The following is a 17,861-nucleotide window of genomic DNA, read 5'->3' as shown; positions in this document are numbered from 1 at the left end:
CAGGAGACCTGGCCGGGTGGATTGGCTGTGACCTCAGAGAAGGGGAGGTAGCGGCCTCCAGGTGCGCCCGTGACCTGGGTGACTCAGGCACTGGGTGCAGACTTAAACAGGTGGGGCGTCTGCACGGAGCCCTCCCGGGGGTGGGCCTTACATATGTTCTTTTCTTAGCTGACATCTTGTGTGTCTTCCTGAGTTGTATCTGCGTGTCTGTGCTGTCTCAGTGTGGCCTGTGTTGCGTTCTCTTCTCGGGAGAGGTGGTGGGCGGGCGGGATGGCGCCCCCCCCCCCCCCGGCCTGCTCACCCCGTGGGTGCGTGCACGCTCGGCGAGGGCTTGCGGCGCTGACCGCGGGCTCTCCACACCACAGCGAGAAGGACAGCGAGTTGGACCAGCAGCGGGAGCAGTATGAGAGCCTCAAGTGGCGGCTGGAACGGAAGCTCGAGGAGCTTGACGGCGAACTCGCGCTGCAGAGACAGGTGGGAGGCCTGGGTCTCGCGGCCGCCGCGCTTCCCCTGCCCGCCCGCCCCACCCCTCCACGTTGAGGAGCTCACCCGACCGTCGGGCTGCGCGTGCGTCAGGGGCAGGGCGGAGTGCAGCGGCTTCCCCTCGCGTGGCTGGAGGGAACCGAGGTGGGGTCCGGGACCCCACGCAGCCTCTCGCGGTGCCCTCTGCCCTCCGGGCGGTCAGGGCTCGGCTCCTCAGAGCCCAGGTGATCTGCCCCGAGGGGGCGGAAGCTCAGCCTGTGCCGCACCCCTGCGGCACCCCGCAGCCGGAGAGCCTGCAGGGGTGGAGGTGAGCCTCGTCCAGTGCTCAAGCGGGAGAGCCGGGAGCCCCGGCGTCTCAGAGCCCAGAAATGGACATCCTGACCCAAGCAGGGAGCGCGGCTGCCCTTCCTCGCGCGCGTGAGTGTGCGTGCGCACTGGTATTAGAGCTTGACCCCAGGCCTTGGTGCTGTCCCCTCTTGTTGTGTTGGGACATCGGGACCGGATGACACCGCTCCACGTGGGCGAGTGGATCTGCTCCATTGAGTTCACAGTTCAACATACTTTATCTCCAAAGAAAGACCACGACCCAGCCACAGCTCCCACTCACGTAATGACCGCGGGCAGCTGCGGCCACGCGGTGGCGTTCTCGCCTCTCCTGGTGCCCACAGCGCAGCAGCCACACGCACTTCATAATAACGCTAGCGCGCTCCTGAAAGCGCGTCGTGGCTACGCCGCGTGGTAGAGGAAATAAAACAGATGTCTGCCTAAAACCTGGGGGTTTGAGCATTAACATCGCCTTGTTTTTTCTGCATATGTGTGTTTTGGGCCTGCATCTGCTCAGACGTGGCTCGGGGCTGTCAGTGTGCTGCGGTGACCTGGACGGTGTCTGTGACCCGGGGCTGTCAGTGTGCTGCGGTGACCTGGACGGTGTTGGTGACTCGGGGCTGTCAGTGTGCTGCGGTGACCTGGACGGTGTCGGTGACCCGGGGCTGTCAGTGTGCTGCGGTGACCTGGACGGTGTCTGTGACCCGGGGCTGTCAGTGTGCTGCGGTGATCTGGACGGTGTCTGTGACTCGGGGCTGTCAGTGTGCTGCGGTGATCTGGACGGTGTCTGTGACTCGGGGCTGTCAGTGTGCTGCGGTGATCTGGACGGTGTCTGTGACCCGGGGCTGTCAGTGTGCTGCGGTGATCTGGACGGTGTCTGTGACCCGGGGCTGTCAGTGTGCTGCGGTGACCTGGACGGTGTCGGTGACTCGGGGCTGTCAGTGTGCTGCGGTGATCTGGACGGTGTCTGTGACCCGGGGCTGTCAGTGTGCTGCGGTGATCTGCACGGTGTCGGTGACTCGGGGCTGTCAGTGTGCTGCGGTGATCTGGCTTGGGGCTGTCAGTGTGCTGCGGTGACCTGGACGGTGTTGGTGACTCGGGGCTGTCAGTGTGCTGCGGTGATCTGGACGGTGTTGGTGACTCGGGGCTGTCAGTGTGCTGCGGTGACCTGGACGGTGTTGGTGACTCGGGGCTGTCAGTGTGCTGCGGTGATCTGCACGGTGTCGGTGACCCGGGGCTGTCAGTGTGCTGCGGTGATCTGGACGGTGTTGGTGACCCGGGGCTGTCAGTGTGCTGCGGTGATCTGCACGGTGTCTGTGACCCGGGGCTGTCAGTGTGCTGCGGTGATCTGCACGGTGTCTGTGACCCGGGGCTGTCAGTGTGCTGCGGTGACCTGGACGGTGTCGGTGACCCGGGGCTGTCAGTGTGCTGCGGTGACCTGGACGGTGTCGGTGACTCGGGGCTGTCAGTGTGCTGCGGTGATCTGGACGGTGTCGGTGACCCGGGGCTGTCAGTGTGCTGCGGTGACCTGGACGGTGTCTGTGACCCGGGGCTGTCAGTGTGCTGCGGTGATCTGGACGGTGTCTGTGACCCGGGGCTGTCAGTGTGCTGCGGTGATCTGGACGGTGTTGGTGACCCGGGGCTGTCAGTGTGCTGCGGTGATCTGGACGGTGTCTGTGACCCGGGGCTGTCAGTGTGCTGCGGTGACCTGGACGGTGTCGGTGACTCGGGGCTGTCAGTGTGCTGCGGTGATCTGGACGGTGTCTGTGACCCGGGGCTGTCAGTGTGCTGCGGTGATCTGGACGGTGTCTGTGACCCGGGGCTGTCAGTGTGCTGCGGTGATCTGGACGGTGTCTGTGACCCGGGGCTGTCAGTGTGCTGCGGTGACCTGGACGGTGTCGGTGACTCGGGGCTGTCAGTGTGCTGCGGTGATCTGGACGGTGTCTGTGACCCGGGGCTGTCAGTGTGCTGCGGTGATCTGGACGGTGTCTGTGACCCGGGGCTGTCAGTGTGCTGCGGTGACCTGGACGGTGTCGGTGACTCGGGGCTGTGTCTGCTTGGGTGGGCTTCATGGCTGCGTTTGAACAGGTGTGCTTGAGTGCTGTCTGGGCAGTGTGATTCTGGGCTGTACCTGTGATTTGAGGCTGTATATGATTTGGGACTGCATCTGCTCAGGTGTGACTTGGGACCGTGTCTCCACAGGTGTGAGTCAGGACTGTATCTGCAGGCACGTTGGGTGCCGTCTCTGTGGGTATGACGCGAGGCTGCGTCGGTGACTTGGGGCTGTGTCTGTGCTACTGTGGTGTGACAGTGTCCTCTTGTCTTTTGTTGTAGGGGCTTCGATCAGTGTGTGCAGAGTCTTACAGTGTGACAGTGCATGTACAGAAGTGTGACTTTGCATGTCGCGCACAGCAGACACGGTGAAGGCCCCCATACTGACAGGGTGTCTGGACTGAAGCCGGGAGTCAGGGCACTCTCCATGTCTGCCCTTCCTGAAAGGCCAGTGCTGTCAGGGTGGTTTCTCTGTTTGCTCTGATGACAAAGGTGTCAAGGGACAGATAGGGAAGGGCTGCGTGCCAGCCCGGGAGTGCAGCACACTTCCCCCACACGGCCTAACACTGCGCGCTCAGTCCTGCTGCGTGCCGACCGCTGGCCTGCCCAGCGCTGGGGGCAGAGCTCCCTGAGACACACCGCCTGGTGCACAGCGCCAGCTTGCTAAGACCGGGGGCCCGGGGGACGCTCCCCAAGGGAGGCCTGCTGGGGTGAGTTCCCCTGGAGGTTCAGGCGGGGAGGAGGGCTTGCTGGTGTGAGTTCCCCTGGAGGTTCAGGCGGGGAGGAGGGCTTGCTGGTGTGAGTTCCCCTGGAGGTTCAGGCGGGGAGGAGGGCTTGCTGGTGTGAGTTCCCCTGTGGGTTCAGGCGGGGAGGAGGGCTTGCTGGTGTGAGTTCCCCTGGAGGTTCAGGCGGGGAGGAGGGCCTGCTGGTGTGAGTTCCCCTGTGGGTTCAGGCGTGAGGAGGGCTTGCTGGTGTGAGTTCCCCTGGAGGTTCAGGTGGGGAGGAGGGCCTGCTGGTGTGAGTTCCCCTGGAGGTTCAGGTGGGGAGGAGGGCTTGCTGGTGTGAGTTCCCCTGTGTGTTCAGGCGGGGAGGAGGGCTTGCTGGTGTGAGTTCCCCTGGAGGTTCAGGCGGGGAGGAGGGCTTGCTGGTGTGAGTTCCCCTGGAGGTTCAGGCGGGGAGGAGGGCTTGCTGGTGTGAGTTCCCCTGGAGGTTCAGGCGGGGAGGAGGGCCTGCTGGTGTGAGTTTCCCTGTGGGTTCAGGCGGGGAGGAGGGCTTGCTGGTGTGAGTTCCCCTGTGGGTTCAGGCGTGAGGAGGGCTTGCTGGTGTGAGTTCCCCTGTGTGTTCAGGCGGGGAGGAGGGCTTGCTGGTGTGAGTTCCCCTGGAGGTTCAGGCGGGGAGGAGGGCCTGCTGGTGTGAGTTCCCCTGGAGGTTCAGGCGGGGAGGAGGGCTTGCTGGTGTGAGTTCCCCTGGAGGTTCAGGCGGGGAGGAGGGCTTGCTGGTGTGAGTTCCCCTGGAGGTTCAGGCGGGGAGGAGGGCTTGCTGGTGTGAGTTCCCCTGTGGGTTCAGGCGGGGAGGAGGGCTTGCTGGTGTGAGTTCCCCTGGAGGTTCAGGCGGGGAGGAGGGCCTGCTGGTGTGAGTTCCCCTGTGGGTTCAGGCGTGAGGAGGGCTTGCTGGTGTGAGTTCCCCTGGAGGTTCAGGTGGGGAGGAGGGCCTGCTGGTGTGAGTTCCCCTGGAGGTTCAGGTGGGGAGGAGGGCTTGCTGGTGTGAGTTCCCCTGTGTGTTCAGGCGGGGAGGAGGGCTTGCTGGTGTGAGTTCCCCTGGAGGTTCAGGCGGGGAGGAGGGCTTGCTGGTGTGAGTTCCCCTGGAGGTTCAGGCGGGGAGGAGGGCCTGCTGGTGTGAGTTCCCCTGTGGGTTCAGGCGGGGAGGAGGGCTTGGTGGTGTGAGTTCCCCTGTGGGTTCAGGCGTGAGGAGGGCTTGCTGGTGTGAGTTCCCCTGTGTGTTCAGGCGGGGAGGAGGGCTTGCTGGTGTGAGTTCCCCTGGAGGTTCAGGCGGGGAGGAGGGCCTGCTGGTGTGAGTTCCCCTGGAGGTTCAGGCGGGGAGGAGGGCTTGCTGGTGTGAGTTCCCCTGGAGGTTCAGGCGGGGAGGAGGGCCTGCTGGTGTGAGTTCCCCTGGAGGTTCAGGCGGGGAGGAGGGCTTGCTGGTGTGAGTTCCCCTGTGGGTTCAGGCGGGGAGGAGGGCTTGGTGGTGTGAGTTCCCCTGTGGGTTCAGGCGGGGAGGAGGGCTTGCTGGTGTGAGTTCCCCTGGAGGTTCAGGCGGGGAGGAGGGCTTGCTGGTGTGAGTTCCCCTGGAGGTTCAGGCGGGGAGGAGGGCTTGCTGGTGTGAGTTCCCCTGTGGGTTCAGGCGGGGAGGAGGGCTTGCTGGTGTGAGTTCCCCTGTGGGTTCAGGTGGGGAGGAGGGCTTGCTGGTGTGAGTTCCCCTGGAGGTTCAGGCGGGGAGGAGGGCTTGCTGGTGTGAGTTCCTTTGTGTGTTCAGGTGGGGAGGAGGGCTTGCTGGTGTGAGTTCCCCTGGAGGTTCAGGCGGGGAGGAGGGCTTGCTGGTGTGAGTTCCCCTGTGGGTTCAGGCGGGGAGGAGGGCTTGCTGGTGTGAGTTCCCCTGGAGGTTCAGGTGGGGAGGAGGGCCTGCTGGTGTGAGTTCCCGTGAGGGTTCAGGCGGGGAGGAGGGCTTGCTGGTGTGAGTTTCCCTGGAGGTTCAGGTGGGGAGGAAGGCTTGCTGGTGTGAGTTCCCGTGAGGGTTCAGACGGGGAGGAGGGCTTGCTGGTGTGAGTTCCCCTGGAGGTTCAGGCGGGGAGGAGGGCTTGCTGGTGTGAGTTCCCCTGGAGGTTCAGGCGGGGAGGAGGGCTTGCTGGTGTGAGTTCCCCTGTGGGTTCAGGCGGGGAGGAGGGCTTGCTGGTGTGAGTTCCCCTGTGGGTTCAGGCGGGGAGGAGGGCTTGCTGGTGTGAGTTCCCCTGTGGGTTCAGGTGGGGAGGAGGGCTTGCTGGTGTGAGTTCCCCTGGAGGTTCAGGCGGGGAGGAGGGCTTGCTGGTGTGAGTTCCTTTGTGTGTTCAGGTGGGGAGGAGGGCTTGCTGGTGTGAGTTCCCCTGGAGGTTCAGGCGGGGAGGAGGGCTTGCTGGTGTGAGTTCCCCTGTGGGTTCAGGCGGGGAGGAGGGCTTGCTGGTGTGAGTTCCCCTGTGGGTTCAGGCGGGGAGGAGGGCTTGCTGGTGTGAGTTCCCCTGTGGGTTCAGGCGGGGAGGAGGGCCTGCTGGTGTGAGTTCCCATGAGGGTTCAGGCGGGGAGGAGGGCTTGCTGGTGTGAGTTCCCCTATGGGTTCAGGTGGGGAGGAGGGCTTGCTGGTGTGAGTTCCCCTGTGGGTTCAGGCGGGGAGGAGGGCTTGCTGGTGTGAGTTCCCCTGAGGGTTCAGGTGGGGAGGAGGGCTTGCTGGTGTGAGTTCCCCTGGAGGTTCAGGCGGGGAGGAGGGCCTGCTGGTGTGAGTTCCCCTGGAGGTTCAGGCGGGGAGGAGGGCTTGCTGGTGTGAGTTCCCTTGTGTGTTCAGGCGGGAGGAGGGCTTGCTGGTGTGAGTTCCCCTGTGGGTTCAGGCGGGGAGGAGGGCTTGCTGGTGTGAGTTCCCCTGGAGGTTCAGGCGGGGAGGAGGGCTTGCTGGTGTGAGTTCCCCTGGAGGTTCAGGTGGGGAGGAGGGCCTGCTGGTGTGAGTTCCCGTGAGGGTTCAGACGGGGAGGAGGGCTTGCTGGTGTGAGTTCCCCTGGAGGTTCAGGCGGGGAGGAGGGCTTGCTGGTGTGAGTTTCCCTGTGGGTTCAGGCGGGGAGGAGGGCTTGCTGGTGTGAGTTCCCCTGTGGGTTCAGGCGGGGAGGAGGGCTTGCTGGTGTGAGTTCCCCTGTGGGTTCAGGCGGGGAGGAGGGCTTGCTGGTGTGAGTTCCCCTGTGGGTTCAGGTGGGGAGGAGGGCTTGCTGGTGTGAGTTCCCCTGGAGGTTCAGGCGGGGAGGAGGGCTTGCTGGTGTGAGTTCCTTTGTGTGTTCAGGTGGGGAGGAGGGCTTGCTGGTGTGAGTTCCCCTGGAGGTTCAGGCGGGGAGGAGGGCTTGCTGGTGTGAGTTCCCATGTGGGTTCAGGCGGGGAGGAGGGCTTGCTGGTGTGAGTTCCCCTGTGGGTTCAGGCGGGGAGGAGGGCTTGCTGGTGTGAGTTCCCCTGTGGGTTCAGGCGGGGAGGAGGGCCTGCTGGTGTGAGTTCCCATGAGGGTTCAGGCGGGGAGGAGGGCTTGCTGGTGTGAGTTCCCCTATGGGTTCAGGTGGGGAGGAGGGCTTGCTGGTGTGAGTTCCCCTGTGGGTTCAGGCGGGGAGGAGGGCTTGCTGGTGTGAGTTCCCCTGAGGGTTCAGGTGGGGAGGAGGGCTTGCTGGTGTGAGTTCCCCTGGAGGTTCAGGTGGGGAGGAGGGCTTGCTGGTGTGAGTTCCCGTGAGGGTTCAGGTGGGGAGGAGGGCTTGCTGGTGTGAGTTCCCCTGGAGGTTCAGGCGGGGAGGAGGGCTTGCTGGTGTGAGTTCCCCTGGAGGTTCAGGTGGGGAGGAGGGCTTGCTGGTGTGAGTTCCTGTGAGGGTTCAGGTGGGGAGGAGGGCTTGCTGGTGTGAGTTCCCCTGGAGGTTCAGGCGGGGAGGAGGGCTTGCTGGTGTGAGTTCCCCTGGAGGTTCAGGCGGGGAGGAGGGCCTGCTGGTGTGAGTTCCCGTGAGGGTTCAGGCAGGGAGGAGGGCTTGCTGGTGTGAGTTCCCCTGGAGGTTCAGGCGGGGAGGAGGGCTTGCTGGTGTGAGTTCCCGTGAGGGTTCAGGCGGGGAGGAAGGCTTGCTGGTGTGAGTTCCCCTGTGTGTTCAGGCGGGGAGGAGGGCTTGCTGGTGTGAGTTCCCCTGGAGGTTCAGGCGGGGAGGAGGGCTTGCTGGTGTGAGTTCCCGTGAGGGTTCAGGTGGGGAGGAGGGCTTGCTGGTGTGAGTTCCCCTGTGGGTTCAGGCGGGGAGGAGGGCTTGCTGGTGTGAGTTCCCGTGAGGGTTCAGGTGGGGAGGAGGGCTTGCTGGTGTGAGTTCCCCTGGAGGTTCAGGCGGGGAGGAGGGCTTGCTGGTGTGAGTTCCCATGAGGGTTCAGGCGGGGAGGAGGGCTTGCTGGTGTGAGTTCCCGTGAGGGTTCAGGTGGGGAGGAGGGCTTGCTGGTGTGAGTTCCCGTGAGGGTTCAGGTGGGGAGGAGGGCTTGCTGGTGTGAGTTCCCCTGGAGGTTCAGGCGGGGCTGAGGGCTTGCTTGTAAGAGCTCTGGGCCTCATACTAACCATGGCGCTGGTGGATTCCTCAGCAGAGGGCTGATACTGGAGAGCCCGGGCCCCTGCAAGGCTCGTCCGGCCAGCCCTGGCTTCCTGATACCAAGGCTCAGCCTGGGTGAGGGCATGTCATGTGACCGGCAGGTTTTCAGCGGACAGCAGGGAAGTCAAGTGGGTGGGCAGGGTTCACTTAGCAGGGAGCCCAGCGGGGAGCAGCAGTGGGCCGGTCGCTGGTGTTCCCGGCTGACCCACGGGCCTCCCTGCCCCTCGCGGCCACACCTGAAGAACGTTCTTCCCATGGGAGCGGCATTCCAGCAGAAAGCAAATGTTGATGATTTTGTAGTTTATGACAGTGATTTATCTATTTTTTTCCATTCCTGGCGCTCGAACTCAGGGCCTGGGCACTGTTCCTGAGTGTCTTTTCCCAAGGCTAGCACTCTACCACTGAGTCACAGTGCCACTTCTGGCTTTTTCTGTTTATTTGGCCCTGAGGAATGGAACCCAGGGCTTGGTGCATGTTAGACAAGCACTCTACCTCTGAGCCACACTCCCGGCCCGTGACAGCGATTTCTATATGCGGACTCTCGCTCGTGGGATCTCCTGTACTCCATTTTTGCCTCGCAGCAAATTAAAACAAGTGAAGTATTTCCTCAGTGTTAGTTTCCACGCCAGAAAGAACAGTGCTCAGAACTGAAAATGGTGCAGCTGCAGGTGCAGAGCTCATCCGTCACCGCCACGCAGCCGCACAGGCCCAGGAGGGGGCTGCCGTGCCCGGGGCGAGGGCCGCGGCAGCTGCTGTGTGGACACCGGGCTCAGGGACAGTCCCGTGGCTGAGTCCCATCAAAGTGAGCCCTGCCAGGGACGCCCGCAGGCGGGCAGGGCCGGGGCCTCCCCTACGTGGAATAGAAACAGGACGAGGAGGCACGGAAGCCAGCCCTTCTTTTCTCTGTGTCCCGACTGAATGCCTGATGCTGAGTGGTCTAAAGAAAGGAACTTGTCCGGTGCATGGTTCTGATGGCTGTGGTGTCCAGAGGGCCCCGCACTAGCGTCCGACGAGGACCTGGGTCAGAGGCACGGAAAGGGCCACGTGCGGAAGGGCGTGTGTGGGATCCGGAAGTGACCGTGGGGGGGCGTGGGGGGGCGTGGGGGGGCGCTGCTCTGGGCGCCGTCACCGGGCCTCGTGCAGCCCGCAGCCCGCCCCCCGCTGGCCGGTGGCTGGCCGGTGGGTGGGTGAGGTGTGCCAGCCCTGCTGTCCCTCCCTCCCATCCGCTCACTGAGCCTCTTGTCCTAGGAGCTACTGCGGGAGTTTGAGTCTGCAACGCAGAAGCGGGAGCACGCGTTCCGGCTCAGGGCGGATGACATGAGCAACGTGGTCCTGTCCCACGAGCTCAAGGTGACGAGCCTTGCCGCTTCTCCTCCTCCTCGGCACGCGCGGCTGCTCTGTGTGGAGGCTGCTTGGGGGCGCCTCTGGTCGGAGCTGCGCAGACCCTGGGCGGGGTGGGAGACGGGGGACCCCTCCGTCCGGTGCCCACTCGGGAGGGCGGGGCCTCGGGAAGCCCCTCCTCCCTGCACACCCCCGGCCCCAGGGGGGCCTGCTCCTCTAAGGGCCTCGCATTGGGACTGTGGGCGTCCGCCCTGCGTGAAAGCCCCGAGTGAGGGCCAGGGGCGCCAGGACGCGTGTGAAGCTGGTAACACGGAGCCAGAGTTCCGTCTACACCCGTGCCCCTGCCTCTGCCACGCCCAGTGAGTGGACACTGTGCCTGACCTTTGACAGTCGGGACCAGGATGAACCGTGAGGGGCTGCAGGGCAAGGGAGACCGAGGACCCTGGGTGGGCAGGGGAGGCCAAGGACCCTGGAAGGCAGAGGAGGCCGAGGACCCTGGAAGGCAGGGGAGGCCAAGGACCCTGGACGGCAGGGGAGGCCGAGGACCCTGGGTGGGCAGGGGAGGCCGAGGACCCTGGAAGGCAGGGGAGGCCGAGGACCCTGGACGGGCAGGGGAGGCCGAGGACCCTGGAAGGCAGGGGAGGCCGAGGACCCTGGACGGGCAGGGGAGGCCGAGGACCAGGTGGACTGCAGAAGGCGATTGGAGTGGCTAGTGCCCAGGCTAGACGACTCCCTAGTCTCACCTGTATGTACAGACCATCAGCCTCTGCCAGGCAGTGCCAGCCCCCGCCGTGCCCCCGCCGGCCCTGGAACCTTGGGTGAGCACTGGGAGGGCCCTTCCTCCCCCCCTCCCCCCCCCCTCCTTAGGCAGCCTCTGCCCTGTCCCTCACCCCAGCGACAGGACCGACTCCTGAGCTAGAATCTGCAGTACTGACCTCAAGGCCAGGGTGGGCCCACAGAGGCCCAGCGTGCCATGCGATGACCCGTGTGGCAGGTGGGGCGAGTCAGCACCCCGGAACGGGGTGCTGTGGAGGCCCCGGGCACGTGGGACGCAAGCAGAGGCTGCAGCAGTGCCAGCCGTGTTCCACAGGCCTTTCTAGAAACGGCCTGCAGAGGGGACTGGGGTCAAGTCCCTCAGCGGATGGCCTTGCTCTTTATTTTCCAGTGGACTTGGGCAGGGTGTTTGAGGTGAGGGTGGGGTGGGCCCCCCGGGTGGGCCCCCCCCCGCCCCCCATAGACCAGGACCCTGGCTTTGGTGGGTGCAGAGGCCCTCCGAGGAGCAGGGGCGGCGCTCGCCACTTGCCTGCTTCCTGGAGGTGAAGGGCTCTCCTCTCCCGGCCGGGTGAGATGGTGGTGTGGTCCACGGTGCCTCAGCCCTGACGAAAGCCTCCTTGCACGTTTCATTTTATGTTCTGCCACCACTGGGGCTGAGCTCAGAAACTGTCCCTGTAGCTCGCTAGTGGCCAGAGCTCTACCGCTAGAGCCACACCTCCACTGCTGGCTTTCTGGTGGTTGGATGGAGATAAGCGTGTCCGCAACTTTCTTGCCCTGGCTGACTTTGAACCAAGATCCTCAGATCTCAACATCTTTTTTTTGCCTGGGCCTTGCACTCAGGGCCTGAGCGCCGTCCCTGGCTTCTTTTACCCAAGGCCGGCACTCTGCCACTCGAGCTACAGCGCCCCTCTGGCTTCTTCTGTGGTGCTGGGGCACCGAACCCAGGGCTTCGCGTATACGAGGCGAGCGCTCTGCCCCTGGGCCGCATCCCCAGCCCAGATCTCAACGTCTTGAGTAGCTAGACGTGAGCAACGGGCACGCGGATGAGTTTGCACTTCTTCTCACTTGTCTGTGGGCGCGGTCTGTGGGGCGTCGGTGCCGACGTTGCCGTGCGGGCCGCCCGGGCGCGTGGCGCCCACCCTTCTGGAGTGGGGGCCCTCGGGCCCCTGGGGCTGCGGGCCGCGCGGCGTCCGGCAGGGGGAGCCTCACCGGCCTCTCGCGCCCCGACTCCTCCTCAGGTGAAGCTCCTGAACAAAGAGCTGGAGGCTCTGAAGGAAGCCGGAGCCCAGGCGGCCGAGCGCCTTGAGAGGGCGGAGACCGCGAACGCGGAGCTGGAGAGCCGGCTGCAGGGCCGCGCCTGGGAGCTCCGAGACCTGGAGGCCGTGAAGGACGCCCGGTGCGCGGCCACGCCCCGCCCCGCCCCCGCCCCCGCCGGGCCCCGCCCCGCCCCCGCCGGGCCCCGCCCCACCTCCGCCCGCCCCGCCCCCGCCGGGCCCCGCCCCACCTCCGCCGGGCCCGCCCCGCCCCCGCAGGGCCCCGCCCCGCCTCCGCCGGCCCCGCCCCGCCCCCGCAGGGCCCCGCCCCGCCTCCGCCGGGCCCGCCCCGCCCCCGCAGGGCCCCGCCCCGCCTCCGCCGGCCCCGCCCCGCCCCCGCCGGCCCCGCCCCGCCTCCGCCGGGCCCCGCCCCGCCCCCGCCGGGCCCCGCCCCACCTCCGCCCGCCCCGCCCCCGCCGGGCCCCGCCCCGCCCCCGCCGGGCCCTGCCGGCTCGGAAGCCCCCGGCCTGCGCCTCCTGACACTGCTTCCCCGCAGGATCGAGGAGTTGGAGGAGAAGCTTCACGCGGCGCAGCTGGCCAGGAAGAGAGGAGAGGAGACATTGAAGAGGAAGTGAGTGCTTCTGGGTGGTCGTTGTCCCGGCCAGGCCAGCTCGCGGAGCTCGGCTCCGGGCTCCGGGCGCCCGGGGCCCATGACAGGTGGCGGGGCCTGCGACACCGCCGTGGGCCCACAGTGGTGCTCGGTGCTCCCGGGAGGTGCTGGGCTTCCGCCTCGTAGCGCTGTGTGTGTGTGTGTGTGTGTGTGCGCGCGCGTGCGTGCGCTGCTCCCGGGCCAGGAACTCGGGCCTGGGTGCAGACCCTGAACTTGTTGCTCCAGGTTGTCACTCTGTCACTTGAGCCGCAGTTGCACTTGCGGCTGTTTGGTGGTTAATTGTGCAAGGTTCACCAGGAAGGAAGCTGCCACATGGATCAGGCAGAAAGGAGTTTATTGGGGGGAGAGCAAACTGCCAGCCCACATGCATGAGGTGGAGGCGTGGGGAGACAGAGGGGAAGGAAGAAGGGAAAGAGAAGGGGACTGTGTTGCGTGGATTCTATAGGAAAAGGTGGCATTGGCTGTGACCTCGCAGAAGCAGGAGGTAGCGGCCTCCAGGTGCCCGTGACCTGGGTAACCCAGGTACTGGGCTGGGCACAGACCTAAACAGGTGGGGGGCATCTGCACGGAGCCCGGGGGGGGGAACCTTACATTCCGGCCTTTTAATAACGATGAAAAAGGGCACCCTCTCTCTGGCTACTTCCTGCTGGCCAGGGCGCCGACATGAGGGGTAAGAGGTGGAGATGCGCCCCCCCCGCCCCCCGAGAAGGCAGGCAGCGCTGTCCCTTGGTGGTGGAGGCCGGTCCTTGAATGAAGCCGGAAGAAGCCTCACGAGGCAGGGGCTGCAACTTATTAGGAATCGACCACAAATACTTGTCAGACTTATTTCTCCAAAACCGCCCAAGGAAAGGAAAGAGGAGGGGACTGTGTTGAGTGGATTCTATAGGAAGAGGTGGGATTGGCTGTGACCTCAGAGAAGGGGAGGTAGCGGCCTCCAGGTGCGCCCGTGACCTGGGTGACTCAGGTACTGGGTGCAGACTTAAACAGGTGGGGCGTCTGCGTGGAGCCGGCGGCCTCCGGCAGTGGCCCACCCCCCCAAGGGCAGCAGGGCGTGGGGAAGGTGCAGAGCACCGCGGAGGCCCCGGCCGCTGAGCCGCTGAAGGCCCTCGCTGTGTCCCAGGTGCGAGGAGCTGGACCACCTGGTCAGGGAGAAGGACCTGGCGCTGGTGTCGGTGAAGGAGGCCCACAGGGAGCAGCTGCGGGCTCAGGAGGCCAGGGTGGTGGAGCTGCAGGCCCGCTGTGCGACCCTGGAGGGGCAGCTACGCACGGCAGAGCGGGCCCAGGCCACCGCGGCCGAGGAGAAGGACGCCATCATCCACCGGTGAGCACAAGGCCCCGCCTGCCGCCCCAGGGCCTGGGCCCTGACCTCGGGCGTCTCCGAGCTGCTTTGCTCAAGGCTTCAGCCGCAGCTCCCCTCCGCGTCTGGCTTTCTCGTGGGCAGTTAGGGATGAGAGCTTACGGACTTTCGCGCCTGGGCCGGCTTTGAACCTCAGTCCTCAGATCTCAGCCTCCTGAGTAGCTGGGATTAACGGTGCGAGCTGCCAGTGCCTGGCTGACGTGTGTGTGTGTGTGTGTGTGTGTGTGTGTGTGTGTGTGTGTGAAGCTTGAACACAGGGCCTGGGTGCTGTCCTGAGCTTGTTCATTCAAGGCTAGCTCTCTTCCACTTTTGGTCACAGGGCCACTAATAGTTTTCTGGTCATTAATGGGAGATGAGAGTCTCACAGACTTTCCTGCCCGGGCTGGCTTTGAACCGCGATCCTCAGATCTCAGCCTCCCGAGTAGCTAGCATCACAGGTGTGAGCCCCTGGTGCCTACTGGCTAATGTTTTTTTTCTTTTTGCCAGTCCTGAGGCCTGAGCACTCGGGGCCTGGGCGCCGTCCCTGACCCTCTCTGTGCCCAAGGCCAGCACTCTACCACCTGAGCCACAGCGCCACTTCCAGCTTCTTCTGTGTATGTGGTACTGGGGAATCAAACCTGGGTCTTCACGTGTGCTAGGCCAGCACTTTGTCACTACGCCACGTTCCCAGCCCCTGTGGCTAAACTTTTAATTTCTGTCCGTAAGTGCTTTTTGCTTGTTGAGGCTCATTGCTACACAGATGAGGTATGATTCTGGCAATAGAGAAGAGATTGGAGCTGGGTGTGGTGGGGCAGATCTGTGATCCCAACGCCCAGGAGGGTGGATTGAGAGCTCAAGGCCGGCTAGGGCTAGAAAACAGCAAGACACCGACTCCACAGGAAGATAGGCTTGCAGGCCCGAAGCCTGGCTTTCCTGGGACCTCTGGGGACCCCAGTCGCCCTGCTGTCCTGTGGGTGCGTCCGTTGCGCTCCGCGGTCGGGAGCTTTGTCCCGTGTCTGGGGATCTCCCCGAGCACGCAGCTCTTAGGCTCCGGCTCCCGCGCAGCGCCTCGCTCTGAGTTTGCAGATGTGTGCCTGGGGGCTGCGCGGGGCAGGACGAGGGGCACGGAGGCGGGCGGCACCCCCTCCTCGTCACGGGCCCTTCCATGCCGTGCACGGGAGCCGCCCGTCCCCACGTGGGCGTGAGCAAGGGAGCTCCGGCCCTCCCGTGGCATTTCCCCGAGAGCCAGGCGCGCACCCGCACGCGCCCACGCAGATTTGGGGTGCCGTGAGGCCAGGGAGACGCACACACACTCCCACGCCTCCTCGGCTCAGGCTCCGCGAGGACGCAGCAGCTCTGGAAGCGGGCCGGGACGCCCGGGCGGCACAGATGGCCAAGGAGGCCATCTCCAGAGACCTCCAGGTCCGGATGCTGCAGGATGGGGAGGAGAAGCTCAAGGCCCAGCTGGCCAGATTCCAGCAGGACATAGACAGGTAATGTCCCCACGGCACCCTGTCTTTCTTCTTTATTTTGCCAGTCCTGGGCCTTGGACTCAGGGCCTGAGCGCCGTCCCTGGCTTCTCTTTGCTCAAGGCTAGCACTCTGCCACTTGAGCCACAGCGCCACTTCTGACCGTTTTCTATATATGTGGTGCTGGGGAATTGAACCCAGGGCTTCATGTATGGGAGGCGAGCACTCTACCACTAGGCCGCTTTCCCAGCCCCCACGGCACCATTTCTGCTGAGCACCTCTGTGGGTGGAGCGGTCCAACAAACCAAGCCCTGGCCCTACTTTCTCCGGGGAGAAAGAGTCCATGAGGAAGCCGTAGAAACAGGCGGAGGTGAGGAGGGTGGGAGAGGCGGGCAGGGTGGGGGCGTGCTCGGAGGCCGTGGAGGAGAAGCCCCCGTCTAACGCCAGCCGCAAGGGAGCCCTGCACCCCACCAGGCCGCGAGCTTCCGGTCTTCTCCGTCCGGAGCACGTGCTTGAGTTCACCGTGTCGGCGTCACTGAGGGGCGTGTTCATGGGGGAAGGTGTCTGGTGTCGTGAGGACCTGCCCCCCTGTGCCTGGGGCGCAGCTTGCTAAGCCTGCACCCCGTCCTCCCCACTCCGGACAGCACCTCCCCGCAGGCCCAGGACCGCCGCGGCCTCGGCCCGAGTCCGTCTGGGCAGGGGCCGCTGGGATCCGTGTCACCACTCTTGAGGGCCAGGCCCGCCCAGGTGGCCAGGCCGTGCCCCCTCCGTGGTTCAGGAGCATCCGCTAGAGCCGAGGGCCGCCGCACGCTCCACAGCTTCCTCTTCTCTGGCTTTGGCAGTCAGTGTCTGCCTGTCCACGTCATCGGGTCGTTGACTTTGTGGGCGTAACATTGTTTCTGTTTTCTCTTCATCATCTCCCGAATGCGGGGCGTGGGTTCGGTCACAGCCGCCCTCTGCTCTGCCTCTTGGCTGCACCTCCAGCCCTCCAGCTTCTTTTTCTTTTGTCAGTGTTGGGGCTCGAACTCGGGGCCAGTGTTCTGCCTCTGAGCTTTTTCACTCGAGGCTGGCGCTCGACCACTTTGAGCCACAGCACGACTCCCAGTTTTCTGGTGGTTGATTGGAGGTCAGAATCTCACAGACTTTCCCGCCGGGCCTGGCTTCACACCACGATCCCTAGATCTCAGCCTCCTGAGTCGCTGGGGGTGCAGGCGTGAGCCACCAGCGCCTGACCCCCCCTGGTTTTTAACATGGGTGATTTGTATTTCCTTTCTTTTTCCTGATCAGCCTGGCTGGGATTTCCTGATTTTATTGACTTTTGCAAAAAAAAAAAAAAATCAGTGTTTGTTATTTTCTGAACTATTTTTTCTGTTCCCTGCTTCATGGCTATCCGCTTTTTTCCTTCTGTTTCCTTTGGCTGTAATTCATCTGGGTGAATGGTGGTAGTGTTTTTGTCTCCTGTGTGCTCGTTGTTCTGTCAACTCGTTCTGTCAGCTATGCAGAGAAAAGTGTGGACGTGGCCAGCACTACTGCTCTCGTGTTTGCGCTGTCCGAGTCCTGGGGTTGTTTATGTGGGTGTTCTTCCTGGGGTGTGGACTCGGGACTCTTTTGCTCAAGGCTAGTGTTCTACCCCTTGAGCCACAGCTCCACTTCCTGAAGTCCTTATTGAATTGCAAGTCCATTGTACATGGCAGTGGCCTCCTGACACCTTTCCAGTAGAAGCAGCCCTCTTTGTCCCTGGTGACAGTCTGTCCAGAACCTTCTGCCTGGCACCGGCGGGCCACCCAGCCCCTCCCCACAGAGCCCAGTCACGCCCCAGCGTTGCCCAGAGGGCTGGGTTGGGTATTGGAGGCTGCTCCTTCACCCCTTCTCTCCCTGCACACGGGGTCTGCTGTGCCCTGCGTGTCCTCCCACCTGCAGCAGCCCACGGGTCCTGCCGCTGCCCCCGTCTCCCTTCCGTGAGAGGGGGGACACCGCGGAGCGCCGCAGAGCAGGGCTCCCCCAGGAAGCCCCCCCTCCCCTCGCAGGGCGCCCCAGAGCAGGGCTCCCCCGGAAGCCCCCCTCCCCCTCGCAGGGTGCCCCAGAGCAGGGCTCCCCCGGAAGCCCCCCTCCCCTCGCAGGGTGCCCCAGAGCAGGGCTCCCCGGAAGCCCCCCTCCCCTCGCAGGGCTCCCCGGAAGCCCCCCTCCCCCCTCGCAGGGCTCCCCGGAAGCCCCCATCCCTTCGCAGGGCTCCCCGGAAGCCCCCATCCCTTCGCAGGGCTCCCCGGAAGCCCCCCTCCCCTCGCAGGGCGGGGCCTCAGGAGGCGATGCCCCGTCCACAGGTACAAGCAGCAGCTGACACAGGCAGTGGAGAGGGAGCGGGGCCTGGAGCGCCAGCAGGTGCAGCTGGGCCTGGACTGGCAGCGCCGCTGTGAGGACATCGAACGAGACCAGATCCAGAAGTCGGAGGCTCTGATCCAGGGCCTGACAGAGGCCAGAGACCAGGTATGCACTGCCGCCGGGGCGGGCCACGCGGCGGAGGCAGAACCCTGCCCCGGCGACCCCTGCCCCGACAAACCCTGCCCCGACGACCCCTGTACCGACGGCCCCTGCCCCGACGACCCCTGCCCCGACGACCCCTGCCCCGACGACCCCTGCCCCGACGACCCCTGCCCCGACGACCCCTGCACCGATAACCCCTATACTGACGACCCCTGCACCGACGACCCCTGCCCCGACGACCCCTGCCCCGACGACCCCTGCCCCGACGACCCCTGCCCCGACGACCCTGCCCCGACGA

At 64.9% G+C, this 17,861-nt stretch overlaps 1 protein-coding gene across 1 annotated transcript in view; it reads left to right on the top strand.

The window, feature by feature from the left end:
• Ccdc57 (coiled-coil domain containing 57) overlaps window positions 1-17,861 on the top strand; it is a 48,766-nt gene that overhangs the window by 9,257 nt on the left and 21,648 nt on the right. Inside the window, exons 3-9 of the mRNA XM_048366917.1 lie at window positions 366-474; window positions 9,488-9,589; window positions 11,593-11,750; window positions 12,164-12,238; window positions 13,398-13,598; window positions 14,948-15,106; window positions 17,404-17,566. Coding sequence (XP_048222874.1) covers window positions 366-474; window positions 9,488-9,589; window positions 11,593-11,750; window positions 12,164-12,238; window positions 13,398-13,598; window positions 14,948-15,106; window positions 17,404-17,566 — 967 coding nt within the window. The remainder of the gene's footprint in view (window positions 1-365; window positions 475-9,487; window positions 9,590-11,592; window positions 11,751-12,163; window positions 12,239-13,397; window positions 13,599-14,947; window positions 15,107-17,403; window positions 17,567-17,861) is intronic.

Source organism: Perognathus longimembris, chromosome 17 (assembly GCF_023159225.1).
Source record: "Perognathus longimembris pacificus isolate PPM17 chromosome 17, ASM2315922v1, whole genome shotgun sequence".
NCBI classification, from domain to species: domain Eukaryota; kingdom Metazoa; phylum Chordata; class Mammalia; order Rodentia; family Heteromyidae; genus Perognathus; species Perognathus longimembris.
The sequence above is the reverse complement of the archived record's forward strand: the minus strand, read 5'-3'. Positions and strand labels throughout refer to the sequence as shown.